Source organism: Scleropages formosus, chromosome 15, assembly GCF_900964775.1.
Source record: "Scleropages formosus chromosome 15, fSclFor1.1, whole genome shotgun sequence".
In the NCBI taxonomy this organism is placed as follows: Eukaryota; Metazoa; Chordata; class Actinopteri; order Osteoglossiformes; family Osteoglossidae; genus Scleropages; species Scleropages formosus.
This window is the reverse complement of record NC_041820.1, coordinates 13296563-13312264: the sequence shown is the minus strand read 5'-3', so window position 1 is coordinate 13312264 and position 15702 is coordinate 13296563. Positions and strand designations below refer to the sequence as shown.

Genomic DNA, 15702 nt, shown 5'->3' with positions numbered 1-15702 from the left:
TTCATTGCGACTAAATTTCATCATTTCAATTCTTTAGATACCATATAATTGAAAATAATTATCCCATATATTTACTTCTTAATTCTTGCAGAAGCGGCAAAGACAGGGACTTACTACTTTCAAACAGAATACCTTAGCAGCCTGAAAATATAATAAAACATAATTACAATACAGTTCTCAAAGCAATATAATTTGCAAGACTCCAGTGTTTAATTTCTCTTCAGCATCAATAGTGCAGTGGTGAGTGATGAGAAGAAATTTCGAGCAGATGATCCAAGGTCAACAAGGGGATTATTTTTTTTTTTTTAACCCTTCTCATAATTTCGATGCACATCACGGTGATTTTATAGGAAGAGGAAGTCACGATGTACCGCTGTAGATACGGTGACACTGGTCTTGCCTTTACTCTGGTTTAGACCTCAGTGTGGACCGCTTCCAACAGTCACTGGAGAAAACGAGTGATGAACAACAAATATTGTGGCATGTCGAAAAGACAGACATTTAAATGCTGAATGAATTTCTCTGAGGGTCATTGCACAGTATCAATATTCATACAGTTTATCAATTTGGAGTTATGAATTTTATATTAATTGTATGAAGACGAAAAAAGTAAAAACTGCATTATGTTTCTACAATTCAGTTCATTCACGATTCTAGAATTCGCTGTCTACAGCTCCTGTGCGCCGTTCCTCGGTGCTGCTCGTTCCAATAGCGCACTGGAAGCGTCATGTTACCATGGACACCAAACTGGCGCTCAATAACAGCGAAAGTGGCAGAGCAGCGCGCACGAATTAGTGAACAATCGCAATTTGACAGGAGTTTCACTTTCTTCTTTTTCAGTAACTCTATCCTTTGAATTGTAGTAATGCAGCTCGAATTTAAATTTAGACGTCTTAGTATTTTTAAAATGTTTTAGTTATAGCATGGATTTTTGAACTTCATGAATACATGGAGGAGCTGTTACTATTTAAAAGTGACGGAGTTACCAACCAGACTCCAATACCGATCATATTAGTATACTGAGGCCAAATAGAGAGTTAGTACTCTCTTCTCTTATTCTAAATGTATTTTTTATGAACGCATGCAATAGTTAACTTTACTACTAGTACAATTTTTTAAGTTTCTGTAATCGTAGCCAGATAATACGAACAGATGACTTCTGTTTTAATATGTTTAGACCGATCATAAGAAATGCATTTCAGCATTATGATGGATGTATGTGGTAAAGTAACAAAGTAAACGTATTCTACACATCGGACCAAAAACGTTGCTGTTCAGTCGCTGTGTGAAACGGTGTCCCAACCTCAGCACCGTGCGCGCGCACGTGCAGGTGCTCCGCGGAGGCTGCGGCGGGAGCGGAGACCGGTGGCTCCCCACCCACCTAGCGGCGCCTTATCTCGCGCATGCGCAGTCTCCCACACGACTGGTGGAATTCGCGCCGCAGTCGCAGCACCTGGCGCGAGCCCGAGGACGAGTCTACACGTAAGTCGCGCTTTGTACCCGCCGTGTCTCTCGCTTTCAGAAGTTGTTCATTTAAAAAAAGAAAAAGGATTGTCCTTTGTAGCTCTTCCCTTTTAACAAAGGGAAGTTTTTTCTTAAAATTTGCAGTGTCGGCTGACTGACTGAAAGCTAGTTACTTAGCACAGCAAGAAGAACTTGAAGAAGGAAGTTCTTTACAAGATAACGAAGTGTTAGTTCAGCTTAGTGTTGCTGCACGTTGGCGAGTCGGGGTCATTGTGATTAAGATTGTCTTTTGTAACATATACATGTTTTAATCCACCCGTAACGTAACTACTTTTTATAATGATAGTAATTAATGTAGTGAGACTGAGTTAGTGAAACTTGGCTCTTTTTTTTTTTTTCCGTGCTCCGACCTACCTTGTTGTTGACAAGTATTAAGCTAGTCACACTGGTGTCTAGTGATCAATCTGCACATAAACTGAGGCGCTTTTTCACGTATACAGCCTTTTCTGTGTACCGAGAGAAATCAGGAAATGTAGGAAGTTTCGATATAACTTTCCTTCTTACATATGTGATATGAACAGTCCATCATGATCATGTGATTTTAGTTAATTTGTGTCCCGCCCGGTCAGCTGAGTTTTCTCTTCAGAGGACATTAAGCGGGGCTACGATTTGAAAATGCATATGGAATAATTTCACTCACACACATACTATACTTTTAAAGTTTAAACCTTCTTGGAAATGAGTAAACTTGTTTTAAAAACTACGTAATGTGTCACTTAACTAAAAGGTTAGTATTTCCCTTGCAGTTGTTGCTATTATTAGTGTATTAGGGCTCTTGTTTGGCTCCATATACAAATACACTTTGATCAATGAAGTGAACAAAGCTGCTTGTATCTTTTTAGATGTGCTCATTGTGAAGTGACTTTCTGGCTTTTACTTCTTTGTATTCATTGATTTCAGGCATCAGTGATCTTTTTAACAGCTGCCATTGCTATTATTTGTGTCTTATTTTACTAGAAGGTTGTCTAATTTTGCACTGGAAACCACAGGTCAAACAGCTGGACCTTAAGACCTCTTGTTGTTTACTGGAGGGGGGGGGGGAGTCTTTCGAACCTTATATGTCTGAAGTATTCCATTAAATTACTTGTTTGAGCAGAGCAGCGGGTGGCATAGTGTTTAGAGCTGTCCTCCACACACACACTAGAAGGACCCAGGTTCGAATTCCACCTGCTACTGCAGCACTGTTGAGCAAGGTACTTGCCCTACAATTGCTCCAGATAGAAAAATTATCCTATTTTTATAACTAGCTCAACATTGTAAGTCACTTTGCATAAAAGCATCAGCTATAAAATTAAATGTATAAATGTGAAACAAGTATTAAAAAAAGTAAAGGAGCAAAAGGACATGATTTGACACATGAATAAAGTTTTTTTTTCCAGCTTGTAGATTATATTGTTGTAGGTCCTGATATGATGGGTAATTGGAAGGGACGAATCTGGGATTTGAAACTATGAACGAGAACAAACCCTCAAAAGTTGCATGAGGACCTAGGATCTCCCATGTTGTTGAACTGCAGTGGCAGAGCCGTAAGCAGTGTTTCGTTGCTGTTCTATTATTCAGGCCTGATGGTTCCCTGTGTGGAGAGGAATGGGTGGCTGAGAATACTGTTGTGGCCTTGTGCAATGCAATCTGGGAAAACAGGTTTGTGAGGATGAGCTGGAAATGCATTTCCCCTGTGAGGGGGTGGAGCAGAGACTGTAATCCTGGCTTTGCAGAGGCTGTTTCTTGCCGGCTGGGTGGTTGTTGCTAGTGTCACATGAATGTGGTGCAGAAGAGGTGCTGATGTGAGAAGTGATTGTGGGAGGAAGGGGTTGTTCCACACATAGTTGGTGCAATGCGGCCCGTGTCATCATGCGCTTGCACAAACGAATGCATACGGTCAAGTTTTTTTTTTTTTGTTTGAAGTGACAAACTTAAACGGGGTGACATTCTATACCTTGTTGCATACATAATTTACAGTATGTTTTCTAGTAATAGTACAGTCAAATTACACTTCTTAGGATGCGATTAAATTTAAAAGGAATCCAGTCTGGTGTTCATTTTCTTATAGAAGATCTATAATTGATCTGTCAGTGTCTGTGTGGCCAGACTTGGTCCAGCAACAGGAAGAGGTGGTTAAAGCTTTAGAAGAATGAAAGCCAGAGTCCCAAGTGTTATCATGTGGACTGCAAACATCACATGTCTTGTCACTAGTTGGCTAAAAGCAGTTCTGCGCAACATGGCTTCACTTGTGCTTTTATTGTCCAGATCATCTGATGGCTGTGTCATTCAGGGCAATTGAGTTGGCTACAGATTTTAAACTTTTGTGTTTAAAAAAAAAAAGGTTTTGGTATTGTGAAAACACAGTAGCAGAATGTTTGAAAGTTCACCTACAGTTCTCGTTATTTGTCCACTCATTCCTGAGTTAAGGGATTCCTCATTCCTGTCTTGTTTGCCCAGTTTAACTACTACAGTTTTCAGCGTCCTTTCTAGCTAATTATGTGCCGCCCTTTTTAAATTGTAATCTCTGGAAATCTAGTATTGATAATCTGTCTTTGGGTGTCGGGATCGCTGACATTAGACTCTTGTCTAGTAGCTTTCAATTCATCTCTGTGAGGTCTCAGTGGTTGAGCTTGTGCATTAAGTAATGGAACATATGACTACCTTAATTTCCTTATTGCTGCTTTTTATGGCAATTTTCTGTGTGACGAAAGTATGGTTTATGTAGAATTCTGTTTTAACAACATGATTAATTTTGACTTTTATGCAGAGAAGGCAACCTGTCATTTTTGTGATGATCTTAGACCAGCTGTCTCAAAGTAAAATCCTAGCGGGGTTGTAATTGTTTTTGCCTGTTTTCCATTGATTTCTTAAATCATGTAATTTTTTGACTTTTTGAATTTCTTTCCCTTTCAAAATGTGCTGCTCTTTTACCTGAAGTTCAAAATGTACCAATTTTGTTGCTGTTCTTTTGGGTTAGTGCCACAGAAGTAAAAATAGACATTTTGTTACATTTAAAAATTATACTATTTAATCCCGTGTGTCTCAAAGAAGCTACATACTCTAATCCTTTAGGGAATTTAGTTTGACAGCATGAATGTTTAATGGATGAGTAATAAAGTTCTCATTAACTTTGGCAGATATGTGAAGTCATATACAAACCTTGTCCTTCCTTTAGCCCTCAAACACTGAGCCAAGTGAATATAGAGGTACCTCCAACATCGGAAACATGTCAGAAATGACAGCGGAGGAGATCACAAGGAGGGCCAACGAAGTGACAGATGAGGTATGCCTGTTCACTGTTTTGGGATAGTTTTGGTTCTCAGAATGTGTAGTGTGTTCCTACCTTCATTAACTGAAGCAATTATTTTGCTTACTTCCAGTTTTTAAGGTGCACATTAAGTACAATTTTATAAACCTAAAATGTGTAATGAGAAGATTGCTGCTAAAGTGCCTGTAGACCTTTGTTCTTTATTTTCCGACTTCCTGTTCATCTTTTTTTTTTTTTGTCTCATCTTACCCTTCTAAACTTACTCTCTTTCTCTTTTCCTCTTTGCTTCTGACTTGGTTGAGACCTGTGCAGACTGACACCTGCTCACTGGCTTTGCGGCAGTGTAACTGGGTGTCACAGGGTAAACACTCTTAACCTGCACACCAGTCTCCTCCCACACTGTGTCCAACAGGATGACTTACTGCCTACTTGGAGAATTCATATTTTTCCACTTTCAGAATAGGAATACTGTATATTGTTACACAATTTCAAAAGGGTACCTCATACTGTAATGGCACATGTGCCATAATTGCTTTTTCATGTAGGTGTAGTTTCAGGTGTGGGACTGTATTTTAAAAAAAAAAAAAAAAAGCACATCTTCTGCATGTATGACAGTTTGTCCCCCCAATCTGGAGTGAGATTGCATTGACCAGTACACGCACGCACACGCGCGCGCGCGCACACCATCTGAACCGCTTGTCCCATACGGGGTCGCGGGGAGCCGGAGCCTAACCTGGCAGCACAGGGCGTAAGGCTGGTGGGGGAGAGGACACACCCAGGACAGGACGCCAGTCTGTCGCAAGGCACCCCAAGCGGGACTTGAACCCCAGACCCACCGGAGAGCAGGACCCGGTCCAACTCGCATGCACCAACGCACCCCCCCTTCATTGACCAGTATTGTTCATGAAAATGTTGGTAATAGTTAGAGCTCTAATTTGGGGGGATGCAAGGAGATTTCATTGCAGTTGTTACAAACTGGTACATTCCATCCTTTCATGTTTTGTGTGGTGAGTTCATATCCAATTTCCAAAATTTGTCCCTCTTTGTTCAAAGTAACTCCATAACATGATTAGGCAAACTATGAAAAGGAAAGGAGCAGTTGAAGATACTTGTCATTTCTTTGGGTACTCTTATGAAATTAAGCTGCAAACACTTCGAACTACAGTTGGATCACTTTGATCATGCTCACAGTGTAATCGTGACACCAACATATGTCATTTGCTCCCACTTCAAATTGAAGTTATGCCACTGTTTATTAAAAAGCTGTGACACAGTCTACAAGGTCTCTAGTGAAGGGCATTCAGTCATACTGTTGGAAAACCTTCTGCCATATGCCTGTTCTGTGTCTTCTGCTGTTGACCTTATTTTTTCCAATAATGCTCCAGGATAGTGGCACCAGGAGCTTGTTTTTGAGTCTCAACCCGTGTCTGATGAATGAATGCCTTGCACATGAGTAACTTTTTGCCAGTGAAGAAGGCAATACCCCATTCCCTAGTTGGCAAGCCAAATAGATTGCTGTGCAAGTTCTTAAATGGAGTGTTGTTAGGTGGAGCAGGGAGGCACAGCTACCTCCACCACACTATTTTGTGTTGGTGAAGCAGAACGTCGCTGTTCACCTTCACCATGCTACAGCTGCGCAAGCCTACTGGTGATTCCCGCGCTGCTTCATGCTATCGGTACCGGCTCATACCTTCACTTACAATAGTACATACTCTAACCACACCTGGTTGAGTTGCATTCCACTCTGAAGTCACCTGCTCTGCATGTCTAATGACATGGCTAACAAAATATTTATTCTGAAAGCAAAAACTGGAACTTCGCACATTCAAAACCGAACAGAAAATACTTGTACACAAAAACATGCATTGAAAATAAGTCTGGCTGTTACCCCACCTACTTAATTTTCATCATTCTCTCTGCCTTTGTTGGAAACTTCTTGCTTGAGTTGATGGAGAATGCCATCTTAAGCCTTTGTTGCAGAATTTGTGAATTAATAGTATTTTTACCCTTCTAGTCACTGGAAAGCACTCGGCGAATGCTGAAGCTAGCTGAGGAGGTGAGACCTACATTCTTATTACTCTGATTGATATATATATATATATATATTCCATAAGCCTTACATTGCTACACAGACACAAGGTTGATTTCATTATGCTTTCTGCTTTTGGAAATTCTGCTCTGTGACTAAGCACCAGTTTGGATCTAACTTTGTTTTTGTGTCCACAGAGTAAAGAAACAGGAATCAATACTATGGTTGCTCTGGAAGAGCAAGGAGGTGAGTGTCAATTTGTTGTGTTCACTCTTGAGTACCTGCTAGGCCCAGTGGTCTCTCAAATATCTCTGTCTTTCCACTAGAGCAACTAAAGCATGTGGAGGAGGGCATGGACAAGATAAACAAAGACATGAGGGAGGCAGAAAGGAACCTAACTGATCTGTCCAAGTGCTGTGGTCTGTGTGTGTGTCCTTGGGATAGGTAGGGCCATTGCCTCTTCTCATCTCATTGGTATCTTTATCATTTAACTTGTCTAATGAAAATGACGCATACACAATATCTGGTAATACTGAAAAATAATCTATTCATGAATTTTCATTTAGGTACAGTATTAGTGTCATTTATGTTGTCATTACCATTTATTTCATGTTCTGGGTTTGTAAGTTCTTGCCCTAGTGATCGTATGATAATTAAAAGGTGAAAGAGAGCTATAACATGTAAATGAAAGGTGTTTTGATTCAAGATGTAACACTTGTAACTATTGTTCAGGGTGGCTTCAATTGAGCATAATGAACGCTACAAGCGAACATGGGGCATAGGCAGTGGAAGTGGCAGTGACAATGCCAGTGCCACTGGAATGGATGCAGTGGATGGAGCAGAAGGGTCGGTGGTATCCAGCCAGCCGCCCAGCGTCCACAATGGGAATCCTCCCGAAAGGGTTTTGGTGGCACCCTCCGGTCCTTACATCAACAGGTGAGTCACATGTTTGAATGGCAAGTGAAAAGGCTAGTGGAAAGTTCCCAGGCAATTATGTGTACTGCCTTGTGAGAATCAGCAGGTCTTTCTCTTGCAGGGTAACAAATGATGCCCGGGAGGATGAGATGGAGGACAACTTGGGCCAGGTTGGAAACATCATTGACAACCTGAAGACCATGGCCTTGGACATGGGCACAGAGATTGATAAGCAGAACAAGCAAATTGACCGTATTACAGACAAGGTGGGGCAGCTTGGCTCTTGCCAGTTGTATACACTTACCCAGTGCTATGTGAGCAGTTGCGTGTGTTGTTAAAACTTCTGCATTCTTTGCCTGCAAACATTCTACTAATGTTCAAGTATGGTCAGGTGAGTAAAGTGTTGTGGTACAGCTTATCTGCTGTCCCTTATGCAGTGAAGACTGACCAATATCTACTCCTTTCGATTCCAGGCTGACCTGAATAAGGTGCGCATCGATGACGCCAGCCAGAGGGCCAACAAACTGCTCAAATAGTGAAAGCAGCACACAGCAGCCTTGTTTCCAGCACCTTAGTTCTGCGTTGGGTCGTCTTTCACTCGTGATTATACGTTCATTGACACAGTAACACCTCTTTTTCTCAGTGTCTTCTTTGGATAATTATCAGTATCTCTTTAGCTTGGTGTTAGATTGTCAAACAAAACTTTGTTCACTGAAAGTTTTTAAATTGTCAGCTGAAAGGTATGTCTATGGCTGCTTTTTGTGCTAAAAGCTTTTTCTGCTGGCTTTGGTGTGTAGTTGATTGAGGTTTTGTTTTTTTGAACACCTGCAATACAAACTGAAATATAGCTGAAGGCTGAGAACACATGAGAAAAGAAGGATGTCTCCTTGCAGATAAAAAAAAAAAAAAAAAAAAAAAAAAAAACTTAGTCACATGATTTTGGGATCTAGTGTTGAACAGTGACACTGCAAAATCTTACTGTGGTCTTTGTCACATTGGGGGGGGGAATCTAGGTACATCTATTATTTGTCTTGTATTCAGAATAGTGAATCTATTAAGTGTTTATATAAGGTTGTAAATTATTATATTTTGGCAAGAATTTGCTTGAAGGTTTTTTATTTTTACTTGACCTGTACAGCTAAACTGTAATGGAGGTAAAGCCAATGTTCATTCCACTGTGAGACCAGTGTTGGTCAACATTACTGTGATGGTGTTTAATGCCAGTCTTGTTTCACTCTTGTAAGCTTTACCCTTACCATTTACACAGGTTAGTTTTGTAGTGTGGGTCTTACGGTTGTTTTTTGTATATAGTTAAATATTTGCAGTAAAAATGAATGCTGGATGATGCAAATTAACAAATACATGCCATGTATCATAACATCAGCTAAGATCCAAGGCCAATTATTTTGATTCTGCTGTTAAAAAATTGTGGGAAAAATTTTTAGATGAAGACTTATATTTAATACAGCACAATATGCATTTCTGAATAAATATTATGTTATTGTGAAAGGTTCAATTATGGAAAGAAAAGTGAAGCAATTGGAGTCCGGTTGTGTTGTAACAGCCGTTTTATGTCAGTTTGTTTATTTCCTGCTTGTTTGAGACCTCGGAAGGTGCCTTGCTGAGGTTTGTAATTGATCTCCACCCTGCAGTTTTGCTTTTAACAGATTTACAAGGTGTAGTAAGTGAACAATTCTTACCTGCAGTTTAGTCTTTAAAATGAAACTGATTGCTGGTACAATGTGATGCCATTTTGTCTTTTACATTCATTCCTTTTTCCTGTAATATCAAGAGAATGTGAGGGAGGTAATTGTTCACATGCTTTTCTCATTTAAATATGGTATTTCCTGAACTGCTGTAAAAGTAACTGAAATTTAATCTGCTTGTGCCAGAAACTATAAGCCGCTCTGGATAGTGATCCTTATGATCCCAGGACTTTCATTGAGTTTTTGGTCATACATTTTTTTTTTTTGTTTAATTTAAAATGTTAATTGAAACTGTTAAATTTATGTACTTTTTTTCTTGCCTTTCACTTGTATGTAATTTGTATTAAGTTTTTTTTTTTTTTTTTTTTTTTTTTTTTTTCCTGTTTCACAATTTGGTGACACAAACATGAAAATGATTGAGAAAAGGGCGTAAACAAAATCGTCAGCACCAAAAATATGGTCTATCCTGAGGATTCCTTTCAATATTTGTAAGGATTCAAGAACAAGAATATACACAGGAAATTGTAATTTAATAAATGTACTGACTCCTTGTGTCACAAATGTTTGCATTGGAAATCAAACATTTTGTTTTCTTTTTAATGTCTTTTTCACTGTTTCACTTGTGCAGTGAAAGTGACCTGAATTTCCACACCTAGCTGTTTACAAACAGTAAAACGTAGTAACAGGACTGTAGGACCACCTTGATTCAGTTCAGTTATATGGTGTTTTACAGCTTATTTCTGCTGTTTTGAACTGTTGATCCATAATATGATGAGCAATGTTGTACATATTTGTGGGCTCAATAAGTCAACATGGCCTTGAATATGTGTTTGTGGAGAGAAGGTTTGTTTTTTTTTTTTTTTTTTTTTTTTTTTTTGAGATTTTAATTGTAGTTCAGTTAAAAACAAGTCAAGTATTTTTCATAGCTATACCCATAATTTTTACAGGATCTTACTTGTTAAATTGTAGGACATTGTTATTTATTCTAATAAAGTTGAAGCTGCCAAACACTGGATGTGGTTGTGAGATTCATATTTTCAATAATTTTAAACCAGTATTGTAGTTTTGGAATTTAATAATTGCTTTAAGATGGACTAGTGTCCATTCCAGGGTGTACCCTTCCTTGCCTGTTATGCTAGATGTGATCAGGTCATGGTTGTGCTGAACCTGACTTACTGATATTCAAGTGATGTTGAGATATTTTTAAAACTCACTCTAGCCTTGTCAGGGCTTTTCAAACAACCTCTCCCTTGAATGAACAGTGATTTTATGTATTATGTAGCTTTGATTTATTCTGAGTATGTGGTGACTGTTGAGTTATGAAGAGACATTTGGACCCAATTGCACTCAGATGACATGTGAGTATATCCAGATGTCAAAAATGACTACCTTATTTGGAGTGTCTATCTGAAGTATTTGTTATGATTTGATTTACTAACTATTTAGGTTGGAAAGGAGAGCTTGCACTTGCTGTCTAACGTAAGGACTAATATACAGTGCAACTGCGAAATTAGACATAAGCAGGATACTATACTGCAATGGCAGTGTGTTACCAGCAAAGTATTGATACATGTAATTTTTTTTTTTAAATTAAAAAAGGAAAAAAAAAAAAAGAGAACTCAGCCTTTACTCCAAATGGATCATTTTTAATTATTTCTTTCCAAGTTTGGTTCTCAAAAAGCCAGAGCAGTGATTGCAAAATTATGGAAATTTCAGCCAGCTTTGGAGTATAAAACTCTAGAACACTAATAAAACTACATATGGGATAATGCAAGGGCAAAAAAAAGCAAACAATGTGAGCTGAATATATAGTTAAACATTTATACTATATAGTTAAATATGATGAAAGAAAACAATGCAAATGAATCAGAATGTGCTTAAGGATGTTTTTGGTGCAGGCAGTTTGTGACAATGGTGTAAGGCAGCCATTGTGTAGCGATGTGAATTCCAGTGTTTCAAGAGATCTAAAAAAGGTAACTGGGGTAACTGCCCTATGCAACTGAAAAATAAAAAGTACAAGTATTAGTTTTTATCTCTAGCTTAAATTATCATTATAAATATAATAAAACTATTAATATAAATTCATTTTCCATATATATATTTCTTGTATATAGTTCAGATTGTGATTTAAAAGTAAATTTACATTGGATGTGATTTCTATATCCTCACCCCATAACAGAAAGCTTAACTGGCAAAAAAAACACCATTTGGAAAATAAATACTGGACATAAAATGATTTTTTAGTTTACCTCTTCACTTTTCCTTCTAGTTCTTCACATTACCAACTTTTTCACAGCTTCTGAAAGCTAACAGTGAAAATGACACACACACACACACAGAGTCTATCGAAGGAGTTTTTCCTGATTTTTGATTTTGGTGGGAGGAGGGAAATGCAGCTATGGGCAGGTGTGGAAAGTACACCGTCAACACAGAAAGACGTTACTATGAGAACAGGTGTTTCACTCTCTTCGTGTCAAAGTTAGCACCATATATTAAGAAACCTTTTAAAAGCTCCTTACTGGATACACAAGTGCAGTATTTTAAAATACGCACACTGCGTTATTTTGGGAGTGTTACACTAGGGTGGTTTATGTCAGATATGTGCAGTATTTTAATCTGTGAAAAACGATGTATGTTGACACCTAATTCTTGGTATGATTCACTCTAGTTCATTACAATGCAATTTAAACACAGCATCATGTCTACACAAATGTGATTCCCAATTTCGGTAGTGTGAATAGCTTCTTTAATGCACAGTACTGCTGACCTGCTCGTCTTGATGCGGCTACATGGTACAGTACTGTACTATATGGCTTTGGGTCCAACTCTCTTCAAGCAGAACTGCTACTTTCCTGCCATGAAATACAGCATATACAAAACATAATCTTGTCCACATAGCAGAACAGAACAAATTAAAATCCTCTGATGCACAGTATTACAATTCACAACCATTTCTTTGTATGAATAATGCAAATTAACAAAATGAACGAAAGTCATGTTTGTAATACATGTACTAAACATGTTTAATCATGCCAAAGCAAAACTAATGAGGAAAAACAATTTTATAAACTTTCTTTGGTTGAGTGTGTAAAGGGCATTCCTGTGATTGATTGATTACAAAGTGAAAATAGTACGTGTAAAAAAAAAAACAAAAAAAAAAACGGGGGGTGGGTGTTCCAAAAGGCTGGACCTCAGCATTGCAGGTACACATCATTACAGGCAGAGGAGTGTGATTTCATTCCCTACAAATGTCATTCTCTGGGCTTAAATCTCTGACCTTGCTACCATGGTAAAAAGTTGAGCGGGAGTGGGTAAAAAGCAGAACCTGACTGTGCAGAGTAGCACCTTTCGACTTGCATTGCCCAGGTATGCAGAGACCTCCAACAGGTGTCCTGACCAACACCTCGCCATGTTCTCGTCACTTTTTCTTGGTGAACAGGCTGAATCTCTTCTCCTTGTCTTTCTTGGCAGCACTGGCCTCTGGCAGGGTGGACGAGGAGGGCGGGGGTAGGCTACGAGCCCGTAGCCCAGGGGAACCCGAGGCCGCTTCCTCTGGGGGCTGCCCAGCCGCCCCCTCTATCGCCTGAGTCCAGCCCTGGAGCTCCTCCTGTAAACACATGGAGGAAAACTGAGAAAATAGGCTGCTGTCCTCCTTGAACCTAAACATTTCTAACTCTTGCCTTTCCTCACTTAAACGTATGTGATACAATATGACGTGATTGAACTTCGCTCTCAGATTTCTCTGAAACTCATCTAGCCTCACAGCAGCTCTACTCACGAAAGACGGAAACACATTACACATCAAGGGTAATATGCGTGTGGCCTCTGTTTATACTTCTGCTTATTCACATTGTTACTCAGCTTCTTCCCTGTGTATTTACAGTATGTTACAGTAAAAGAGTATCATTGAAAATGTGCAGTGATGACAGACACTGTAGCACCTAAGCGCTTACCTCATCTTTACACTGGAACAGGTACTCACTGCCATCTCCCAGACTGAGAGAGACACAAAGGGTGGCATCAGTAGCAATATCATGGAAACAATGTGATGTGGGGGAAAATGCTAAAGGAAAGAAAAGCTGATCTGTGTTGCTCTGTTCTCACCGCAGTTTGAATACAAGCTTCTTCTTTTTGTAGCTGGTAAGCACTTCACAGGTAGCGTTGCTAAGCGACAGGGGGTCTTCTCCATGGTAGGTAACGCCGAAGCCAAAGCTTTTGGCATCTTTGTAGGTGGCCAGCTGACCAGGTTTCAGCACGCAGTACAAATTATTCCAGGACCTGAGCGGGTGCAAATACAGAGAGCGAAAAAATTCACACTGCGGTTATTTTGGAACTCGCTGTGGGAAATATGCAAATTTACTCCGTTAAATTGTCTTTGAAGTCGTTGCTCTAGTCAGATCATTTGCTTTCTTTTTATAGCATAACACTTTCTATGGTTTTCTGTGAAGCATATAAATAATTCAAAGCGCTTTAGAGTATCACAAAGAGAAAACAGTTTTAGTTTTACCAAGGAAGGACAATGAAATCCAGACTCTTGACAATTTTACAAGTTTATCCAAATAAATTAGCAAAAAAGATACAAGCTGACGAAGGCATGTGTGTTGAAGAGCATATTTAAGCAGGGTATAGTTACATTAGTAATTATATTCATTACTAGTTGTTTGTCTGCAGACTCAGACCAATTCCACCAATGTCAAATGAAATGGTAAGTATATTTTTTGATCATATGTAATTACTATATTTTGCTTTAAAACACACACACACACATTTTCAGAACCGCTTGTCCCATACGGGGTCACGGGAAACCGGAGCCTACCCGGGAACACAGGGGCGTAAGGCCAGAGGAGGAGGGAACACACCCAGGACAGGACGCCAGTCCGTCGCAAGGCACCCCAAGCGGGACTTGAACCCCAGACCCACCGGACAGCAGGACTGTGGTCCAACCCACTGCGCCACCGCACCCCCCTGCTTTAAAACATTTGCTGTTTATTCTAATATTAAAATATTTCTACTTGATACTTCTTTTGGGGGGCGAGGTGGCGCAGTGGGTTGGACCACGGTCCTGCTCTCCAGTGGGTCTGGGGTTTGAGTCCCACTTGGGGTGCCTTGCGGCGGACTGGCGTCCCGTCCTGGGTGTGTCCCCTCCCCCTCCGGCCTTACGCCCTGTGTTACCGGGTAGGCTCCGGTTCCCCGCGACCCCGTATGGGACAAGCGGTTCTGAAAATGTGTGTGTGTGTGTGTGTGTGTGTGTGTGTGTGTGATACTTCTTTTGTTTATCAATGTACTACTATTATTATGAATTATTGTTTATAGTGACAGAGATACCAGTACTATTAGTGGTGCCCTATATAGTATACATTGTATATCCTGTATTTAGGCTGCTCAGTGTAAGAATACTTTTATTCTATAACTGGTCATTGCTCAAGGGGTGAACACAAGTGCACAGCAGACTGAGCTGCAGTCTCAGCACCTGGACGGTGTGAAAGAATGCAAGTTCGTATGGGTTTCCTCCCACAGCCCAAAGACACATTTGGCACCATCACAGAGTCAGCCTGAGGGAATTTCACTACAGGGATCTATAAACGATGATTAAAGTCAAATTAATCCATTTCTGGAAATAATATGTACACGCATCTGTAAATTGCTTTGGATAGAAGAATGCATCACAAAACAAAGACTACATCCAGTTCCAACAATAATGGCTACACACACACACACACACATTTTCGGAACCGCTTGTCCCATACGGGGTTGCGGGGAACCAGAGCGTACCTGGTAACACAGGGCGTAAGGCCGGAGGGGGAGGGGACACACCCAGGACAGGACGCCAGTCCGCCGCAAGGCACCCCAAGCAGGACTCGAACCCCAGACCCACTGGGGAGCAGTACCCGGTCCAACCCACTGCACCACCACGCCCCCACAATAATGGCTACATCAACACTGATATAATGGTAGCGATGTCCCTGAATCCAGACCTGTTGGAAGCCCTCTTGCCAGCTGCCTCAAGCTCGTGTTTGCGGCCCAGGGTTCCCTCCAGCAGGACTGTCTGGCCCCGCGGCGGCTCCGTGGGGAGAGTTGCCGCTCGATCCGTCTCCCTGCTTGGCTGAGGCTCCCCTGAAACCGAAGGCTCCACTTCCTCGGTGCCAACACCATGTGCTTCTGAAACCACTGGTGCTGTAGAATCTCCTGCGGTCCCATCTACTTGGCCGGAACTGGGCTCTATGATTGCCGACTGACAGAAAGCACACACAAACAAACAAGCACACACACACACACAC

General features: G+C 40.4%; 2 protein-coding genes across 4 annotated transcripts in view; one reads left to right on the top strand and one right to left on the bottom strand.

The window, feature by feature from the left end:
* The first annotated feature begins 1377 nt into the window (after positions 1-1377).
* Positions 1378-8587, top strand: LOC108919371 (synaptosomal-associated protein 23-like). The gene is made up of 8 exons (XM_018727325.2): positions 1378-1482; positions 4682-4789; positions 6789-6830; positions 7001-7049; positions 7130-7247; positions 7536-7739; positions 7840-7984; positions 8192-8587. The coding sequence occupies exons 2-8, from the start codon at positions 4733-4735 to the stop codon at positions 8252-8254; spliced, it is 678 nt and encodes a 225-aa protein (XP_018582841.2). The 5' UTR covers positions 1378-1482; positions 4682-4732; the 3' UTR covers positions 8255-8587.
* Positions 8588-11120: 2533 nt separating this feature from the next.
* sptb (spectrin, beta, erythrocytic) overlaps positions 11121-15702 on the bottom strand; it is a 33379-nt gene continuing 28797 nt past the window's right edge. For 2 of the 3 annotated variants that reach the window (XM_018727747.2, XM_018727748.2), the window contains exons 34-37: positions 15400-15656; positions 13529-13702; positions 13378-13420; positions 11122-13031 (exon numbers count right to left, since the gene is read on the bottom strand). In XM_018727747.2, coding sequence (XP_018583263.1) covers positions 12843-13031; positions 13378-13420; positions 13529-13702; positions 15400-15656 — 663 coding nt within the window. In that variant the 3' untranslated portion in view covers positions 11122-12842. Of the gene's footprint in view, positions 13032-13377; positions 13421-13528; positions 13703-15399; positions 15657-15702 lie in introns of all 3 variants that reach the window. The other variant, XM_029258450.1, reaches the window with a different exon arrangement.

Excerpts from the sequence above, each read along its gene's own strand:
- LOC108919371 (XM_018727325.2), top strand. The coding sequence starts at position 4,733 with ATGTCAGAAATGACAGCGGAGGAGATCACAAGGAGGGCCAACGAAGTG. Across the intron at positions 7,740-7,839 it reads TCCGGTCCTTACATCAACAG|GGTAACAAATGATGCCCGGG; the intron begins GTGAGTCACATG and ends TTTCTCTTGCAG. Across the intron at positions 7,985-8,191 it reads TTGACCGTATTACAGACAAG|GCTGACCTGAATAAGGTGCG; the intron begins GTGGGGCAGCTT and ends TTTCGATTCCAG.